The 16493-nt window shown below is 41.2% G+C and overlaps 1 protein-coding gene across 1 annotated transcript in view; it reads right to left on the bottom strand.

Moving 5' to 3' along the window:
- The window catches only part of LOC136645137 (heparan-alpha-glucosaminide N-acetyltransferase-like), a 141952-nt gene that overhangs the window by 66645 nt on the left and 58814 nt on the right, over window positions 1–16493 (bottom strand). Inside the window, exons 5-6 of the mRNA XM_066621382.1 lie at window positions 5432–5508; window positions 4268–4298 (exon numbers count right to left, since the gene is read on the bottom strand). Of these exons, the coding sequence (XP_066477479.1) occupies window positions 4268–4298; window positions 5432–5508 (108 nt within the window). The remainder of the gene's footprint in view (window positions 1–4267; window positions 4299–5431; window positions 5509–16493) is intronic.

Below are 16493 nucleotides of genomic sequence, written 5' to 3'. Positions count from 1 at the left end.
GAACCCTTGCCCTAGTGGAAATTGCTAGATTGTGCCTGGGAGCTTTGAGTGGTAGAAAATGTAGAGCAACTTTCTGCTGTTTCTGCAAGGGAAAGGTCAGGATTTGAGCAAAGTAGCAAAGCAAAATGACTTTCCCTACTTCAACCGGTAACCTTACATTCACCAGATGAGAATGAAATATTCTATTTTTTGTATCATGAATATCTAAAGGGCAAAACTAGACATGGTGACAGCAGTTTGTCTCAGCTTGGATCTACCCCAAATCAAAAATCAGTGGTAGGAGGGGAATCTGTCTTCTTCACAAAAGAGGCAAATGGTTGAGTGGAGGTGAATTCTCCTTGTATGCACCACAAACCTCCCCAAAGCCTTCCCTTGCCCAAGTTGTTTTATCTCAATAAAACTCCCTTTGAGTATCAAAAGCTTAGCTGAAGCAGAAAGCCTATAAAGCAACCAAGCTGTGGGGAGAGAATTTGGCTTCTGGGTATCAGTTTGCTCCCTCCTGCTCTAAAAAACTTTGTACAAGCCTGGGACAGATCCAGACTAACTGAAAATGGGACGCGACTGCCTTTTTAAACTTGGTCTTTAATTAAAGAGCAAAAGCTGATTGTAAGGAATGATTACAAATTTCAACCAGTGCTTCTGTGAGTTAAAGGGACACTGGCTTATTTCTCTGTTCTATTGGTTCTGTTCTGGTGATTCCTCAATAAATGGACTGCTTTGGGTTAGAGCCAGTGATGATAGCATTGTCGTAAAATTGTCAATAAAAGCTGCATTAAAAAAATATCAAAGCTGCATTTTAGTTCTAGCAATAAGGGGTAGCTTTGATTTATTAAATAGTCTCTCATACTTCCTCCAATATGTATATTTTTTTAAAGCCTCTATACTGAGATTCTTGAAAATCATATATTCATTTAAAACTAAGAAATTATTCATTGATTCATATTGCAAACCTATACACACTTTCCTGGGAACAAGCCCCACTGGACATAATGAGACTTTCTTCTGAGTAAGCATGCATAGAATTGCACTGTAAGGGCCCAATTCTATCCAACTTTCCAGCACCAATGCAGCCATGCCAATGTTATACACACTGCATCTTGTGGCGGGGAGGCCACTTCAAGATAAGGGAATGTTTGTTACCTCACCTCCAGGCTGCATTGTGGCTGCATCAGTGTTGAAAAGTTGGATAGGATTGGGCCCTTAGTTACAAGCTGAATTTATCAATTAAAATTCTTTTAATTGGTTGACAGTCCAAAAGTTAAGATGACTATATCCAAAAGTTAAGATGAATATATCCCTAATAATTAACGTTTCACTTTCACCACTCATTAGATGCAATTATGACAACTGGCTTAGATAGCTTTAAATAACTAATACGCCAGGTAGCCCCGCACCCAGTACTGAATACATCCAGAATGACTTAGTTTTAAAAAGTTTGCTATAACATGTGTCTTCAGACGTCTGCCAATGATAGTTAAGAGAGTCTTCAAGATCAGAAGCAGTATACTTTAAATACTAGTTGCGGGACAAATGATAGGAAAGGTTGTTGGGCTCCTTCATCTGATTCATCAGGACTTTTCTTGTGTTTTTACCTGTTTTTAAAAGGTAAATTTTTGTGCTTCTGGATTACCTCACCAGAGGAACTGTATCAGCAACCCATTATAACATTGTTCAAGAAGCTTATTATGATTACTGATGTTCTTTCTGCACTTCAGTAACTCTGCATTTCACGGAGGACACAGATTGGTTTGCTGCCTTTCATTGAATGGGTGAACACATCAAATCCGGACACATAAAATACATGGAGTTGGCTCATCAAATGAATTTAGGGCGCAATCCTAACCCCTTATGTCAGTGCTTTCCAGCACTGACTTAAGGGCAGTGCAGCTCTGAGGTAAGGGAACAAACATTCCCTTACTTTGAGGAGGCCTCTGTGAGTGCCATCCAACTGCAGGATGCAGAACATGCCCCACTGTCACCGCTATGCCAGTGCTGGAAAGCACTGACATAAGGGGTTAGAATTGCGCCCTTTGACTCTTATTCTTGTGATTATGGAATGGGCTTCCTTCAATGGTAAGCTGATGAATAGGCAGTGACAATTAAATATACTTCCAAATGAAAATGTAATTAACGAATTAATGAAATGATCGGTGAATATTTTAAGTATAACAAAGAGAATGGGTTTGGATATAATTTGGGATGCAGAGAAGACATCTCTGCATCCAGTCTTAAGGGAACATTGTCTTAATAAACATAGTAGCATATATGAAAAATGACATAATCAAGAAGCAGTTCAACTGAATGCTTGAATGCAAAGCCAGATGATGAACATACGCTGGATCAAAGGAAATGTATATTTATAAATCTGATCTGCAACTTTATTTTATAACAGTAAGTGTCCTGAATAATCAACCAGTGTCCAGCAAGATATCATTAAAACCTGAGACGGATGTAAAGATGCTAATTCAGGATGTGGACAGGAAAACAGTCTGTAGGGAAAAGACCATTTTTTTAAAAAATGCCAAATGTGCAAATCTGTCATTCTTTGCCTTAATGGGCACTTATAAATGTGCAACTTGCCAAAGATCTTCTTCCACAATACGATTGTGGTTATAAAACGAACAGCGTGGTCAATAACATGATCTAATCTGATTGAAGGGGCCAGTACGAAAATTATTACCCACTTTACAACCCATTAACATCAAACCTACATTACAGGAATGCACACGATAGATTAAAAACTTGCTTACTTAAAGCAAGGGGTCTAAATAAACTCCATTACATATGGTCTTTTTTTAATGCTGAAGCAAAAATGAATACCCCCCTGGTGACTGGGCCAAGATAGGGAAGGGGATATGATGCTGATAGGATGCTGAGTTAGGGGATTTTTTGACAGTCTTAGATAGATGCTAGAGTGAATGTAAGAGAGAATGCGCTTCTACCTTTGGTTTGACAAGCTGATAGTGATGGAAGAATATAGAGATTGTTCAACTATGAGTGATAATACTGGAATTTAGAAGGTAGAGAACTTGCTTAGAAACAGAGTGTAATGTTTGGGACAATATTTGCCAAGATAAAGAAAAACTAGATACTCATACAATTTAGGGCAAAAACTAACATCAGATAGGATTATTAATCTTTTTTGTAATCAGAAAATGCAGAGGATGAGTAACGAGGTAATCATACGTATATCACAAAAAGGCACTGGAAGTTGAATATTTTAATGCAATGTGCACTGACCCAACTTAACAATAACTCATTTGAGTCAGCAGTAAGGTGCTAATTTCAACAGGAGACTGAGGTCTGGAAAAAGGAAGTTTCCTGTTGGATACAGGCAACTGGGCTGAGTAGACCATTGATCTTCTAGACCCCAAAATCGCTCATATAAGGACGCTAAAGAGTTATGTTCCCTTATTAGTCACATTTTTTAAAGTCCAAGGGAAATGATCAGGTGGACAAGGTCCTAAAGTGCGAGGCAAAGGCAAACGACAAGCTGAAACCTCCCAGAGTTCTACATTATCTAGAAGTTGGTCATGTCATGTCATGTGACCTCTGGCCATTTAGCAAGTCCTTCTTAAGCCATGGATTGAAGGTGGCACTTCAGCTGCATCTTTTGCCTGATATCCGTCAGGCCACCAGTTCACCACGTTTTGTGTGAACCCACCATGTTTTGTGTTCTAATATTACATTTGTGAAAAGTTTAATGGGCATGGCTAAGCTTTTTCTGGCCTCCGTACAAAACACAAGGTGATCAACTCTGTCATTTACCTGCAGTGTAATTCTTTGGGCAACTACATCTTGAAAGACTGATACCAGAATACAAATAAAATGAGAATAGAACTTAGCCCAAATATTACTATTATATAGGCTGCAATTCTGTACACACTTACCTGCAAGTGAGCCCTAACAAACATAGTGGAACTTACTTCTGAATAAACATGTAATTGATTGGACTATTATTTTATACTCTTCCATTAACCGTGGCAAAACGTTACAATTCCCATATAGAAGACAACCTTGCAGTTTGCATTTACATGTTTCTCATGTGATAAGTGCAACTTCGTGTGATGACTTGCATGCATGGCAGGGCCAGTTCTTTCCTATCACCTCATATCACCCCAAACAGAATACTTTTTAGTAGTATCAACTCACATGTACAACTACAAATCATCAAGAACACAAGTGAACCTATCCTCAGAACTCAGTAGAGCATTAGGCTATCACAGAAGCTGAAAGACAAAATTTGGTTGAGTTTTTGATAGCTTACCATGGCATGACTAAATCTGCAACCGTCAGACCTGCAATCAAAATACATAGCAAACATTTTAAATTTTGCAGAATATAAAAGACAGTTCATAATTTAATGTCACGACTATGAGCATGACTATGAGCATGGAGCAGGCTAGAAAGTCTCACCTTAGCCAAAAATTCCATGTTGTATACGCCTTTCCTAGATTTGAATTTGACTTGGTGATTCACATGTAAGCTAGATCTAACATGTAACATGTCAGATTGATGTAACATGTGAACAGCCACGCAAATATTACATTCCTGACACACAGGATGGAAAGTGAAAAAAAAGAAAAAAAATCCATTTTAGCACTTACTCTTTTCCCTGTCCACTAACTATGCCTCACAAAAGCCATGAGGATATATCTAACTTCTTTTCATAGATTCAGTGGACCAGCGCCAATTGGCAAAGACAAAGGAATATTTCAAGAAACATTTGTTGAGCGTTGACAAGTTGTAAGAGGAGATCCACCAAACCAATACTCTCGTGACCAAAGCCGAACTGGAAAATACATGTGGTTTTCCCAGATTAAACTGTGCATGTAATTAAAGCCTGTGTTATGAAGATGGCAGTTCAGAAGTACCGCCAATTGATTTCTGAGCTAAAATACAGAGGGAGGCAATTATTGTACTTGGCATCATACTAATCCATTTAACTGAGAGCCCAATAACAGGAAACCATTGTTACACAATATGTAACTCGGATCTGGGCGACTGTAACATGATCTTAAAAGCTTCTCTAGCTCTCAGAAGTCAATATACTCCTTGCGAAAAGGAAGGGTCAGCAAAACGGAGCTGTTACAGACCTTGCTTAAACCTAAAGAAAATGGCCTCATAGACAATGCACTGAGACAATAAAATTAAAGGATGAACTCTGGCTAAATAAAGTAATGGTCCTCCAGTGGAAAGGCAAAATACAATTAGTATTCACATGCTTATTTTAAGATCAATATTTTTTTTCTGCTGATTTGCTGAAAAGGCTTTTATGAAGTTTAAGCAGAGTTCATTGTTAAATACTCTTTACCTACAGAGGATATGGTAGGCCATATTAATTCCTCTTTCTTTTGGAGATCAATAATGAGATTGCTGATTTGCGTAAAGTGCTTGGGGATGAAGCAAAGCAAAGGAGGTTGTACCATACCGTTCCACGGAGCATGCTCAAAGAACCAGTAATTCCCGCCTCCGTAGTTTACAAAGATCATGATGGTAAGCGAAAATCTGAAGGGGGGGAAAGGGGGGACAAGATCAGGAAATATCTACCTACAATTGTTTGTTTTCTGCAATGCCAGTAGTGTATCACAAGATTAAAACATTTGGTATCTGGTTATGAATCCAACTGCCTACACACCTAACAAATCCAGTTTACATTAAAAGGAAAGAGCAAGAGGTTCTTTGCATCCATTTTAGCAGGGTAGGGTGATGATTAGTGGCTTTGTGGTAAGTGGTGAATTTGAACCTTCTCCCTGACATATTAGTAATGCTCAAAATGCAGGAAGATTGATTCCTTTTTGCAAGACATGTAGATTAACTGTTTAAAAAATAAATGCCATGCTATCCCTATGGAGATGGGAAACCCCACAATTATCCTGCAATTCCAGAGTTGCCATTAGTTGTGAGGTTCCTAATTAGTGGGGTTCCTAATTTGGGGTAAACAAAGCCCAAAAACCACATCCTAGTTCATTGTTTTATGTTGTTATTAAACCGACTACATTTATACATTGCCCTTCTGCCAACAGACTCAAGGCAGTGTACCATTTTAAATCATAGTTTACAATCTAAGAGACATGATACAAAACAAAGGGGAACAGAAGCCAGGTTATGCATCAACTTTTATGTAACACTTTGTAATAAAGGTTATACATTGACCAGATGTAAAAACCACTGCAGAAGACAGTTCTGTGATGGTGCACCTAGTGGCATTTCGTCCCAGCTGAGCAGAAAGGTCACATCTCTCTCAGAAGCAACCAAGTGGAATGGCCAGTGATGAAGACACTGCTGGGAGAGAAGGAGCTAAAAAGCCATTGATCTCCAGCTCAGCCCAATTGGTGGACAGGATAGCTGCTGTTCCAGCAATGTTTACTGTGCTCAACATGTCAAATGTGAGGAGGAGCTATGCACTTTAATCACTTTGGGACATCAGTGAGGGAGTCACAACCTGGCCATAGTACACTTACGAATGTCCCCTGTATATTAAGGAAACCGAGATTTGCCCCTTTGTGCTTTCAGTATTTACCATGGGAAACACAGAGCACAGTTGGACCAAACCAATGCAAAATGTTGGGTTACTAAAGGTAAGCTTTAAGCAACCTTAGGGTTTTACCATGGCTGGCAGTTTGGATGCATCCTGGCAGTCCAGGTGATGTGTAGACAAGCAGAGAAGTACTAGGCCAGTTCAATACAGTCTCAGTAAAATCAACAAGGAGAACGATAAGTGATGCTGGAGGGGAGGAGGTGAAGCGAGAAGAGAATGCAGCGGAACACATGCCTGCATGTGGTGCACAGCTGGGAGGTCTGCTTCGGCTCTGGAAGAGGCGTGCGCATGTGTGACATTGCTGGTATTACATATTTGCATTTGATAAAATTTTAAAAGCCCATTAATCATGCTTGTCTCACAGCCACAGTTTAGAATAAAGCAGAGAATGGCAAAAAGCAACCTCACTGCACCACAAAACATCTTAGGCTAGCACTGTTGACATATGCGAAATGGGCAGACTTGGGAACAACTCACGCTGTGCTGACACCACAGGTCATTCAGATGAGACAGGCCAAAGGCAGAAGCTTTATAGGGCCAGCTAGAACCTGATGTCACCTGTGCCACATGACCATCAACTGAGCTGGTAGTTGCAATATCACCCTGCAGCCATCTGTGGTGAAGGTGCTCTCAAGTGTACCAGAAAGCAAGCCAGAAGCTCCCTACTCATGTGGTGTAGCTAGTAAAATGCCACAGGGCCCAATCCAAAAAAGGAGATGTGCCTTTTGTCATCCCAGAAGCACATTTGTACCACCGAGTGAAGAGGGAGGCCAGCCCAAGCCCCATGGGGCTGTTGCAAAAAGTAAGCCCACACAGGCCAAGACAGGCCAACGCGGCAGTTTGAGGGGGTGGGGGAGGGCAAGAAGGCAGTGGGTTCTAGGGCAGGGGGGAGGGCAGGCAGTGGGTGGGCCTGTGGACAAGCCACAGTTGAGCAAGGGGTGGGGTCAGGATCCGATATTTGTGCCGGATCCTAACCCCAGTCCCTGGTAGCAGCGCTGGGCTGCTCAGATCTACATCACCTCTTTAGGTGGCACAGATCTGAGTAGCCCCATTGGAGCTGCTGCGGCGTTACCTGGGGTGTAAGGGGAATGAATTCCCCTTGCCCCAGGCTGAGCTGTGAGCAATCCCAGCTCTGCTCTGGATGCAGCGCAGGCCAGCCAGCTTGCCTGCTCCAGGGCAGGTTAGGATTGGGCTGTCAGTATCACTGCCAGACTTTCTGGTTCAAGACCTTTGTTGCCTTAAGGGAGCACACCTAGCTGATGAAAATGCACAACTGTTAGTTCTGTCTCTCAAAGAATGGTGTTGTTGTGTTCAAACAGGTTACTCTGCCAGTTTTAGGTTCCTGAACCTTCAAAAGGCTGAAAGCACCTAACATCAAGAGCTCTTGCCTGAATGTATTTGTATAAACAGACCATTCAGGTCATAAAGAGCAGCAGCTTTCTGAGACCCCTCGATAAGGACAGTTGCGGAAATTGATAATTCTGTTCATTTTGTTTAGCAGGGAGACATCACCAGTTTCTGTTTTAATCCGCCTTAGAGTGCAAAAATATATTGCTTTTGGCATCAGATAATTTTTAAAAAGGAGACAGAAGAGATTCATTAGTTTTAGTTTAATGAATACCTTTCATGGCTGCCCCTGGGAGAGTAATGCACTTAGGTGCTAATAGGAAGAGCATTTGAACATGAAACACGGGGGCGGGGGGGTCAACGGTCTCCTTGGTGTTGGATTTGGACAATGGGAAGAAAAGTCTTGAAGCAGCTGGATATTAACTCTGTTTGAAATGCTAAGAAACAGGGGAGCCCATTTCATCTATTCATGTTCTCACTGCATACAGAAGCTTTTGCTGCGAGCTCACAGTAGAGCACAGGTGTTACGATGGTTCAGGAGTACAATCATTATGCCTTTTATTTTACTTAACAGCTTATGCAGGAAATTGAGGGTTATATTACAGATCAATGAATGGGAAAAGGGAATATGACAACCTGAGGTCAGAACCAGAAGGATGGATGGCATTAATTCATTCTTGCGATTGTTAGAAAGGGAGAGCCACTCTTTACAACTATGGGGGATGCAGAAATTGCTCCCCCCACACACACTGCTTTTTACAGACTTTAGGATTACAGAAGGCTATGGGGCAATTCCTGCAGTCCTAAATTCTGCATAATATACAAAATGAAGAACATAGGTGTTCCTTATAATAGCTTCTTAATCAATTTAAGATATGTAGCACTAGGTTTTACAGAAATCTCCAGCAGGTCATTTTAGTATTAGCAGAATTAGGAGGTTTATTCTTATTTGTGCCCATCAAGAGAAGACAGTGTATTAAGATCAGTGTCCTGAGTCTGTACATGGCATTTTAATGTGTTCATATATGCTTAATTGAAAAGGCAGAAATATAGCTGAATCAACTCATGCCTGCGCACATGTTCTGCAGGGGTATACCCATCCATCTACATCACTGCTGCCCAACCTGTGGTCTGGGGACCACAGGTGGTCCACAAGACTCTGAGAAGTGGTCCGCGAGGTCTCAGAAAAAAACAAAAACCCACCTTTGATCACTTCAAGTGTCTTGCAGTGCAAGCAATCTCCCACGGACCACCAAAGAGGGCAGAGAATGGATTGCCCACAGCCACAACATTTGAAGTGTCATCTATGGCTGTGGGGAGGCCATTCTCCATCCCCTCTGACATTCCATGGGGGAGCACTTGTTAGATGGACCACCAGAAAGGGTGGGGAACAGACTCTCCACAGCCACAAGTGGTCCATGACAGTTCCAATTTTTGTCTCAGTGGTCCGCAGACTTCTAAAAGTTGGGAACCACTGATCTACACACACACACACACACACACAGAGAGAGAGAGACAGAGACAGAGACAGACAGACTGACTGACTGACTGACTGACTGACTATTTAGGATTAATACATTCATACCTATAGTTATAAAACATTTGTCACAAACCATTTAACATCTCATGTGAGAACATGCTTCATGGGATGAAGATCTGCCAATTTGTTTACATTTTCAGGCACTTATTGAGAGTAAAATAAAGACATGTGGTAGATGATGATTATTCAGAGCATTTTGGATTTTCTAAAAAGGAAGGATTTGGATCTTTTCCAAGAAGAAATTGAAATTCTCATGAACCGTAATTCTGTGGGTGATGTTGAAGTTGTATTTTATGTTTTATACAAGAGAAATTCTGAAGATGTATTATTGAAACTTAAAATTGCTGGATACCCAAAAAATTCTCCTGCAGTATTATTTCAGAAAACAGTTGTTTTGGACTTATTGGACTTTGGTACAGCAGCAAATGCAGTTGACATTGAAGGTAAATTTACAAATGAAACCAGAAGCTTTTTTGTTGGGAATACTGGATGATTCAATTCAGAAAGACTATGAAACTATGTTTTTATATATGACAACTGTTGCAAGAATATTGTATGCCAAATACTGGAAAGTTCCAGAGATACCGGTATTGGAAGAGTGGTAGTTAAAGGTATTAGATTTGGCAGAAACGGACAAACTTACAATTCTTCTTAAAGACAAGTCAGTAAAATCTTTTATGGACAATTGGAAACCATTCATGGACTTCCTGTGCGTTGAGGGGAAAGTGGGCCAAGTGATCTATGGATTTGATGAATAGATAGGAGTTAACTTTTATGCTTTTTTATTTGTGTGGAAAATGTATTTTAGACAGTGTAGACTGTTTATGATTTGATAATTAATTTTTTGTATGATTTTGTAGTAGAACAAAGAAACGTAGTTTGTTTCTTGCTGGTAGTTCAAGATCTCCACACTTGCCATACAACTTGTAATGTTTTTTTAAAAAAATGTGTGTGTGTGTGTGTGTATGTGTGTGTGTGTGTGTGTGTGTGTGTGTGTGTTTGCTTTTAATAAAACTAAAATGTAAAAACATGGGGCATTCCATGTACAAATGCTTTTATGCAAATACCCAAAGTCTCCAAGCAAAGATGGGAGAACTGGAATGTCTGGTGACTAGGAAAAACATTGACACAGTGAGTGTAACAGAAACCTGGTGGAATGCTGAAAATCAGTGGGATACCGCAATCCCAGGCTATAAACTGTAAAGGAGGGACAGGGAGGGGCGTGTTTAAGGTGGGGTGGCCGTTTATGTTAAGGAAGGGATAGAATCCAGCAAAGTAGAGATTGAAGGTGGGTCCGACTCCACCGTAGAATCTCTGTGGGTTAAATTACCTGGCCTGAGGAGTGATGCAATACTGGGGGCATACTATTGTCCTCCAGACCAGAAACCAGAAGGGGACCTTGAAATGAGGAAACAGATCGGGGAGGTGACAAGGAGGGACAGGGTTGTAATCATGGGGGACTTCAATTATCCTCATATAGACTGGGTCAATTTGTGTTCTCACGAAAGAGAGACCAGATTTCTTGACATGCTAAATGACTGTGCCTTAGAGCAGCTAGTCATGGAGCCCACCAGAGGACAGGTGACTCTGGATTTAATATTGTGTGGTACTCAGGACCTGGTTAGAGATGTCAATGTTACTGAGCCGTTGGGGAACAGTGATCATGCTGTGATCCGTTTCAACATGCACATCGGGGGAAGAATACCGGGCAAATCTCTCACAAAAACCCTTGACTTCCGACGAGTGGACTTCCCTCAGATGAGGAGGCTGGTTAGAAGGAGGTTGAAAGGGAAGGTAAAAAGAGTCCAATCTCTCCAGAGTGCATGGAGGCTGCTTAAAACAACAGTAATAGAGGCCCAGCAGAAGTGTATACCGCAAAGGAAGAAGGGCTCCACTAAGTCCAGCTAACGAGCCAAGTTAGAGAGGCCATAAAGGGCAAGGAAGCTTCCTTCCGTAAATGGAAATCTTGCCCTAATGAGGAGAATAAAAAGGAACATAAACTGTGGCAAAAGAAATGTAAGAAGGTGATACGGGAGGCCAAGAGAGACTATGAGGAACACATGGCCAGCAACATTAAGGAGAATAATAAAAGCTTCTTCAAATATGTTAGAAGCAGGAAACCCGCCAGAGAAGCGGTTAGCCCTCTGGAGGGTGAGGGAGGGAAAGGGGAGATAAAAGGCGACTTAGAGATGACAGAGAAATTAAATGAGTTCTTTGCATCTGTCTTCACGGCAGAAGACCTTGGGCAGATACCGCTGCCCAAACGGCCCCTCCTGACCAAGGAATTAAGTCAGATAGAGGTTAAAAGAGAAGATGTTTCAGACCTCATTGATAAATTAAAGATCAATAAGTCACTGGGCCCTGATAGCCTCCACCCAAGAGTCATTAAGGAATTGAAGAATGAAGTTGCTGATCTCTTGACTAAGATATGCAACTTGTCCCTCAAAACGGCCACAGTACCAGAGGATTGGAGGATAGCAAATGTCACACCGATCTTTAAAAAGGGAAAAGGGGAACCTGGGAAACTATAGGCTGGTCAGCCTAACATCTATACTGGGTAGGATGTTGGAATGCCTCATCAAAGACAGAATCTCAAAACACATAGACGACCAAGCCTGGCTGAGAGAGAATCAGCATGGCTTCTGTAAGGGTACGTCTTGCCTCGCGAACCTTTTAGAATTCTTTGAAAAGGTCAACAGGCAGGTGGATGTGGGAGAACCCATGGACATTATATATCTGGACTTTCAGAAGGCGTTCGACACGGTCCCTAACCAAAGACTACTGAAAAAACTCCACAGTCAGAAAATTAAAGGGCAGGTCCTCTCATGGACTGAGACCTGGTTGAAGACTTGAGACCCTGGGTGTCAATAGGCAATTTTCACAATGGAGAGAGGTGAAAAGCAATGTGCCCCAAGGATCTGTCCTGGGACCAGTGCTTTTCAACCTCTTCAAAAAAGATCTGGAGACAGGATTGAGCAGTGAGGTGGCTAAGTTTGCAGATGACACCAAACTTTTCTGAGTGGTGAAGACCAGAAGTGATTGTGAGGAGCTCCAGAAGGATTTCTTCAAACTGGCAGAATGGGAGCAAAATGGCAGATGCGTTTCAATGTAAGTGTGTAAAGTCATGCACATTGGGGCAAAAAATCAAAACTTCACATATAGGCTGATAGGTTCTGAGCTGTCTGTGACAGATCAGGAGAGAGATCTTGGGGTGGTGGTGGACGGGTTGATGAAAGTGTCTACACAATGTGTGGCGGCAGTAAAGAAGGCCAATTCTATGCTTGGGATCATTAGAAAAGGTATTGAGAACAAAACGGCTAATATTATAATTACAAATCCATTGTACAAATCGATGGCAAGACCACACCTGGAGTACTGTGTCCAGTTCTGGTCACCACATCTCAAAAAGGACATAGTGGAGATGGAAAAGGTGCAAAAGAGAGCGACTAAGATGATTACTGGGCTGGGTCACCTTCCTTACGAGGAAAGGCTACAGTGTTTGGGCTTCTTCAGCCTAGAAAAGAGGTGCCTGAGGGGGGACATGATTGAGACATACAAAATTATGCATGGGAAGGACAGAGTGGATAGAGAGAAGCTCTAACATTGACTAAACATTGACTAAACTTCGACTAAAATTGAGTGTTGGGAGGGTTAGGACAGACAAAAGAAAATATTTCTTTACTCAGAGTCTGTAGAACTCCTTGCCACAGGATGTGGTGCCGGCATCTGGCCTGGATGCCTTTAAAAGGGGACTGGTCAAGTTTCTGGAGGAAAAATCCATTACGGGTTACAAGCCATGATGTGTATGTGCAACCTCCTGATTTTAGAAATGGGCTATGTCGGATGCAAGGGAGGGCACCAGGATGCAGGTCTCTTGTTATCTGGTGTGGTCCCTGGGGCATTTGGTGGGCCGCTGTGAGATACAGGAAGCTGGACTCAATGGGCCTATGGCCTGATCCAGTGGGGCTGTTCTTATGTTCTTAAAAAAAAGAAAAAAGCAAACAGCTGTTTATATATTACACCAAGCCATTTGTGGCTATGTATTTTTGGAATATATTTTTTATTATTGATATATAGAGGTATTTTTATATCCAGTTCATTTCAGCAGTGGTATATTATTAACATCTGTCCTTATTGTTCAGTTTACATACATCATATAGACCTCATACGCACATTTGTTACTAGGTGCCTTTTGGGGTCTTTTTCTTTGTCTTGGATAATAGGCAGACCCTGAAGTGAAGTAGCCACCCAAATGATCATTAAGAGCTGTCTTCCTAACACGCTGGTCTTATTTAACCTTCCTGAATCTTTCAAACAGCATCAAACAGCAAATTCTTAGGCAGGGATATTTAAAATTATGCCAATGACACCACTTGGTCTTTCTGCAATCATTCATTATCAGGTTATCTCTGAAACCTGTAACATGATGCTTGTTTTTTGAGTCTCAGCTACTGCATAGTAGGTGTCCCCTCTGGATATTTTGTCACTAGCGTTGAGGGTCTCTGAGCTATTTTTGCTACAGCTTGGTCAGGGACAGCCCATTCATGAGGCCAATCAAAACAGTCACCTCAGGCAGCAGATTGCCTAAGGTAACCATGTGGTGCATCTATTACCTACTGGCCTCAGTGCTCCTCCTTCCATTTCCTGAATTGGAAAAGGAAGATGAAATGTGTGTGTGGAGGGGGGGTGCTGATCCACAACATTGGAGAGTGGGAAGAGCAGTGGCTGGCATATCATCAGGTGAATGGGGACAACATTTGCCTCAGCCATCAGGGGGTCTTGGGCTGGCCTTGCTCTTGATATAGGATGACTTGTATTTGTGGCAGTGACATTTGACTGGCATTTGTCCCACTAAGAGAAGCAGCAGGTTCACCTTAACTCACATAATTTGACAATGGCTGTCAGCTTGTCATTATGTGCACAGCTTCAGCTCCTCTGACTTTAAGGCCATAGGTCTAAAGCTCTTTGGAGCTCCCACATCGAAATTCTGTGGGAAATTCCCATAAGACTGGGTGGAAAGACACACCATCAGAATTTAGAGCACCTGTTTTGACACCTGAAAATGCCAGGCTACCAGCAAGAAGAAAATGAATGCAATCATTCATTCTCAGGTTATCACTGAAACTTTTGAAATTTCACATATTTTTATTTTTTATATTGCACCATCAATGTGTATGGTTCTTTATGAAGGAATAGAAACAAAGGTCATTCATTTGCCTAAAAACCAGGCTACTGCTCATCCGTATATGGCGACTGCCTGGAGCCCATCAGCACTGCTGCAGCTCAATTGCTCCAAGGCCCAAGGGCAGAGCACCTGGTGGCAGTTCTTACAACACAGAGGACATCGTTCAAACCACAACTTTGTAATGATTGTGTAAGACATTGCATACATTGCCTCCAAATGGTAAACATATAAAACCATTCATTTCCTGTTTCATTCATTTGTGTAGTAGACTATGTCTGTGGGTAGCATGATACCCAGTGCTGTCTTACTATCCTCATATTCAAATTATTCACATTACTTCCTCTCTCTCTTATTCATTTTGCTACACCTTATGCTGCAAACAGATCAGTATTTCTGTCCCATTTTTCTAAGCCATTACATGCTTTTAAAAAAAGAAATTGAAAAGGCCTTTTTATGCCAGTCTGCTATCTCATATGATCCAACAATATCAACTGTATTTCTAGGGAACTCACCTGAAAAACATAATATTTGAACCACTTATCTTTCCACACTGATGCTCTAATACACGGGGTGATTTATTAACCATTGTGGTCCTGATACAGATACTGTATTTCTGAGGCTGGGCTTTAGAAAGAAGACAAACTGATTTCTGTTTGTTTGTTCTGAGTACTTAACTCTTGAAAGAAGCAGAAAAATACAGCAGGGAAAAAATATGAAAACCCACAAAGCCACTATATAACATCTGACAATGTAACTAAACAGTACAATAAACATAACTCTGCCACCAAAAATGGCTGACCCAGTAGGGTAGTGACTTCCTACACTACACAGGAAGTGTGGCCCAGAACAACATGAGAAAGTCGCCCACGGTTTGCTTAATAGCCCAATATGTCCAAATTTAAGCTATAAATGTTTCATATTATCGTATCACAGGGATGGGTCGTGACTTGAATCATGTGTGTCAAAAACGCAGACATTAATTCAGGACTCGAGTGTTTCACTCTAAAAATGAAAAGACTCAAATAGACTTGAGTCACAAATTGCTTTTGTGTGTGCTTCCTTGCTTGCTGCTTCTGCGATTTGACTCTTTCCTCAAAAAGACTGTGACTCAAGTCAAAATGGCTATGAACAAGTTGCAACGACCACCCATTATGACTCTTGGGTGACTCTAGTCAAACGGGCAGAGACTCAGGACTTGATTCGGGGCTCAGGGAAGTGACTCCGGCACATCCCTGTTGTATCATGTAGCAAAAACATTACTATTTTATGTTGGAGAGAAAATGTAAGAATTGTTTTTTAAAAAATTAAATATTATGTAAAAGGACTCAATCAGTGAGTCAATGTTTCTGATTCAGACATGACTAGTATTGGGTCTTCAGATCTCTAAGCAGTTCTGCACCCTTCTTCAAGAAACCTTACATCTCTTTTAACCTCATCTCTTTCCAAGAAATCCTACACAGCTCCATTGATTTCAGGTCAGATAAATATCTTGAAACATAATTAACTGAGTCAAAGATAGCATGCTTTTCATGGACTTTGTCTAAAAATTCAATAGAATTATATGGAATGATCTAATTCTTAACTCTTTCGTGGGTCAATGTGAAAATCCATGTGAAAGCTCCATTAGATACATTATTTTTAATCCCAGGAGAATAAATTGTAATTTTCAGATTATGTCACAGGTTATTATTACATTGGCACATTAAATGAATACAGTACATGTTTTCCTGGCTTTGCTGAAAGCTCTTGATATGGTATCAACTATTTGGGGGGGCGGCTTAAAACATGAGACTTTGGGAGGTACAATTTATTCATTTAGCATTCCAGTCTCCTAATTTCATCATTATTCCATAACCTTTCAAAAATTCTTCAGGTCCTCT

Source organism: Tiliqua scincoides, chromosome 3 (genome assembly GCF_035046505.1).
Source record: "Tiliqua scincoides isolate rTilSci1 chromosome 3, rTilSci1.hap2, whole genome shotgun sequence".
NCBI lineage: Eukaryota > Metazoa > Chordata > Lepidosauria > Squamata > Scincidae > Tiliqua > Tiliqua scincoides.
The sequence above is the reverse complement of the archived record's forward strand: the minus strand, read 5'-3'. Positions and strand labels throughout refer to the sequence as shown.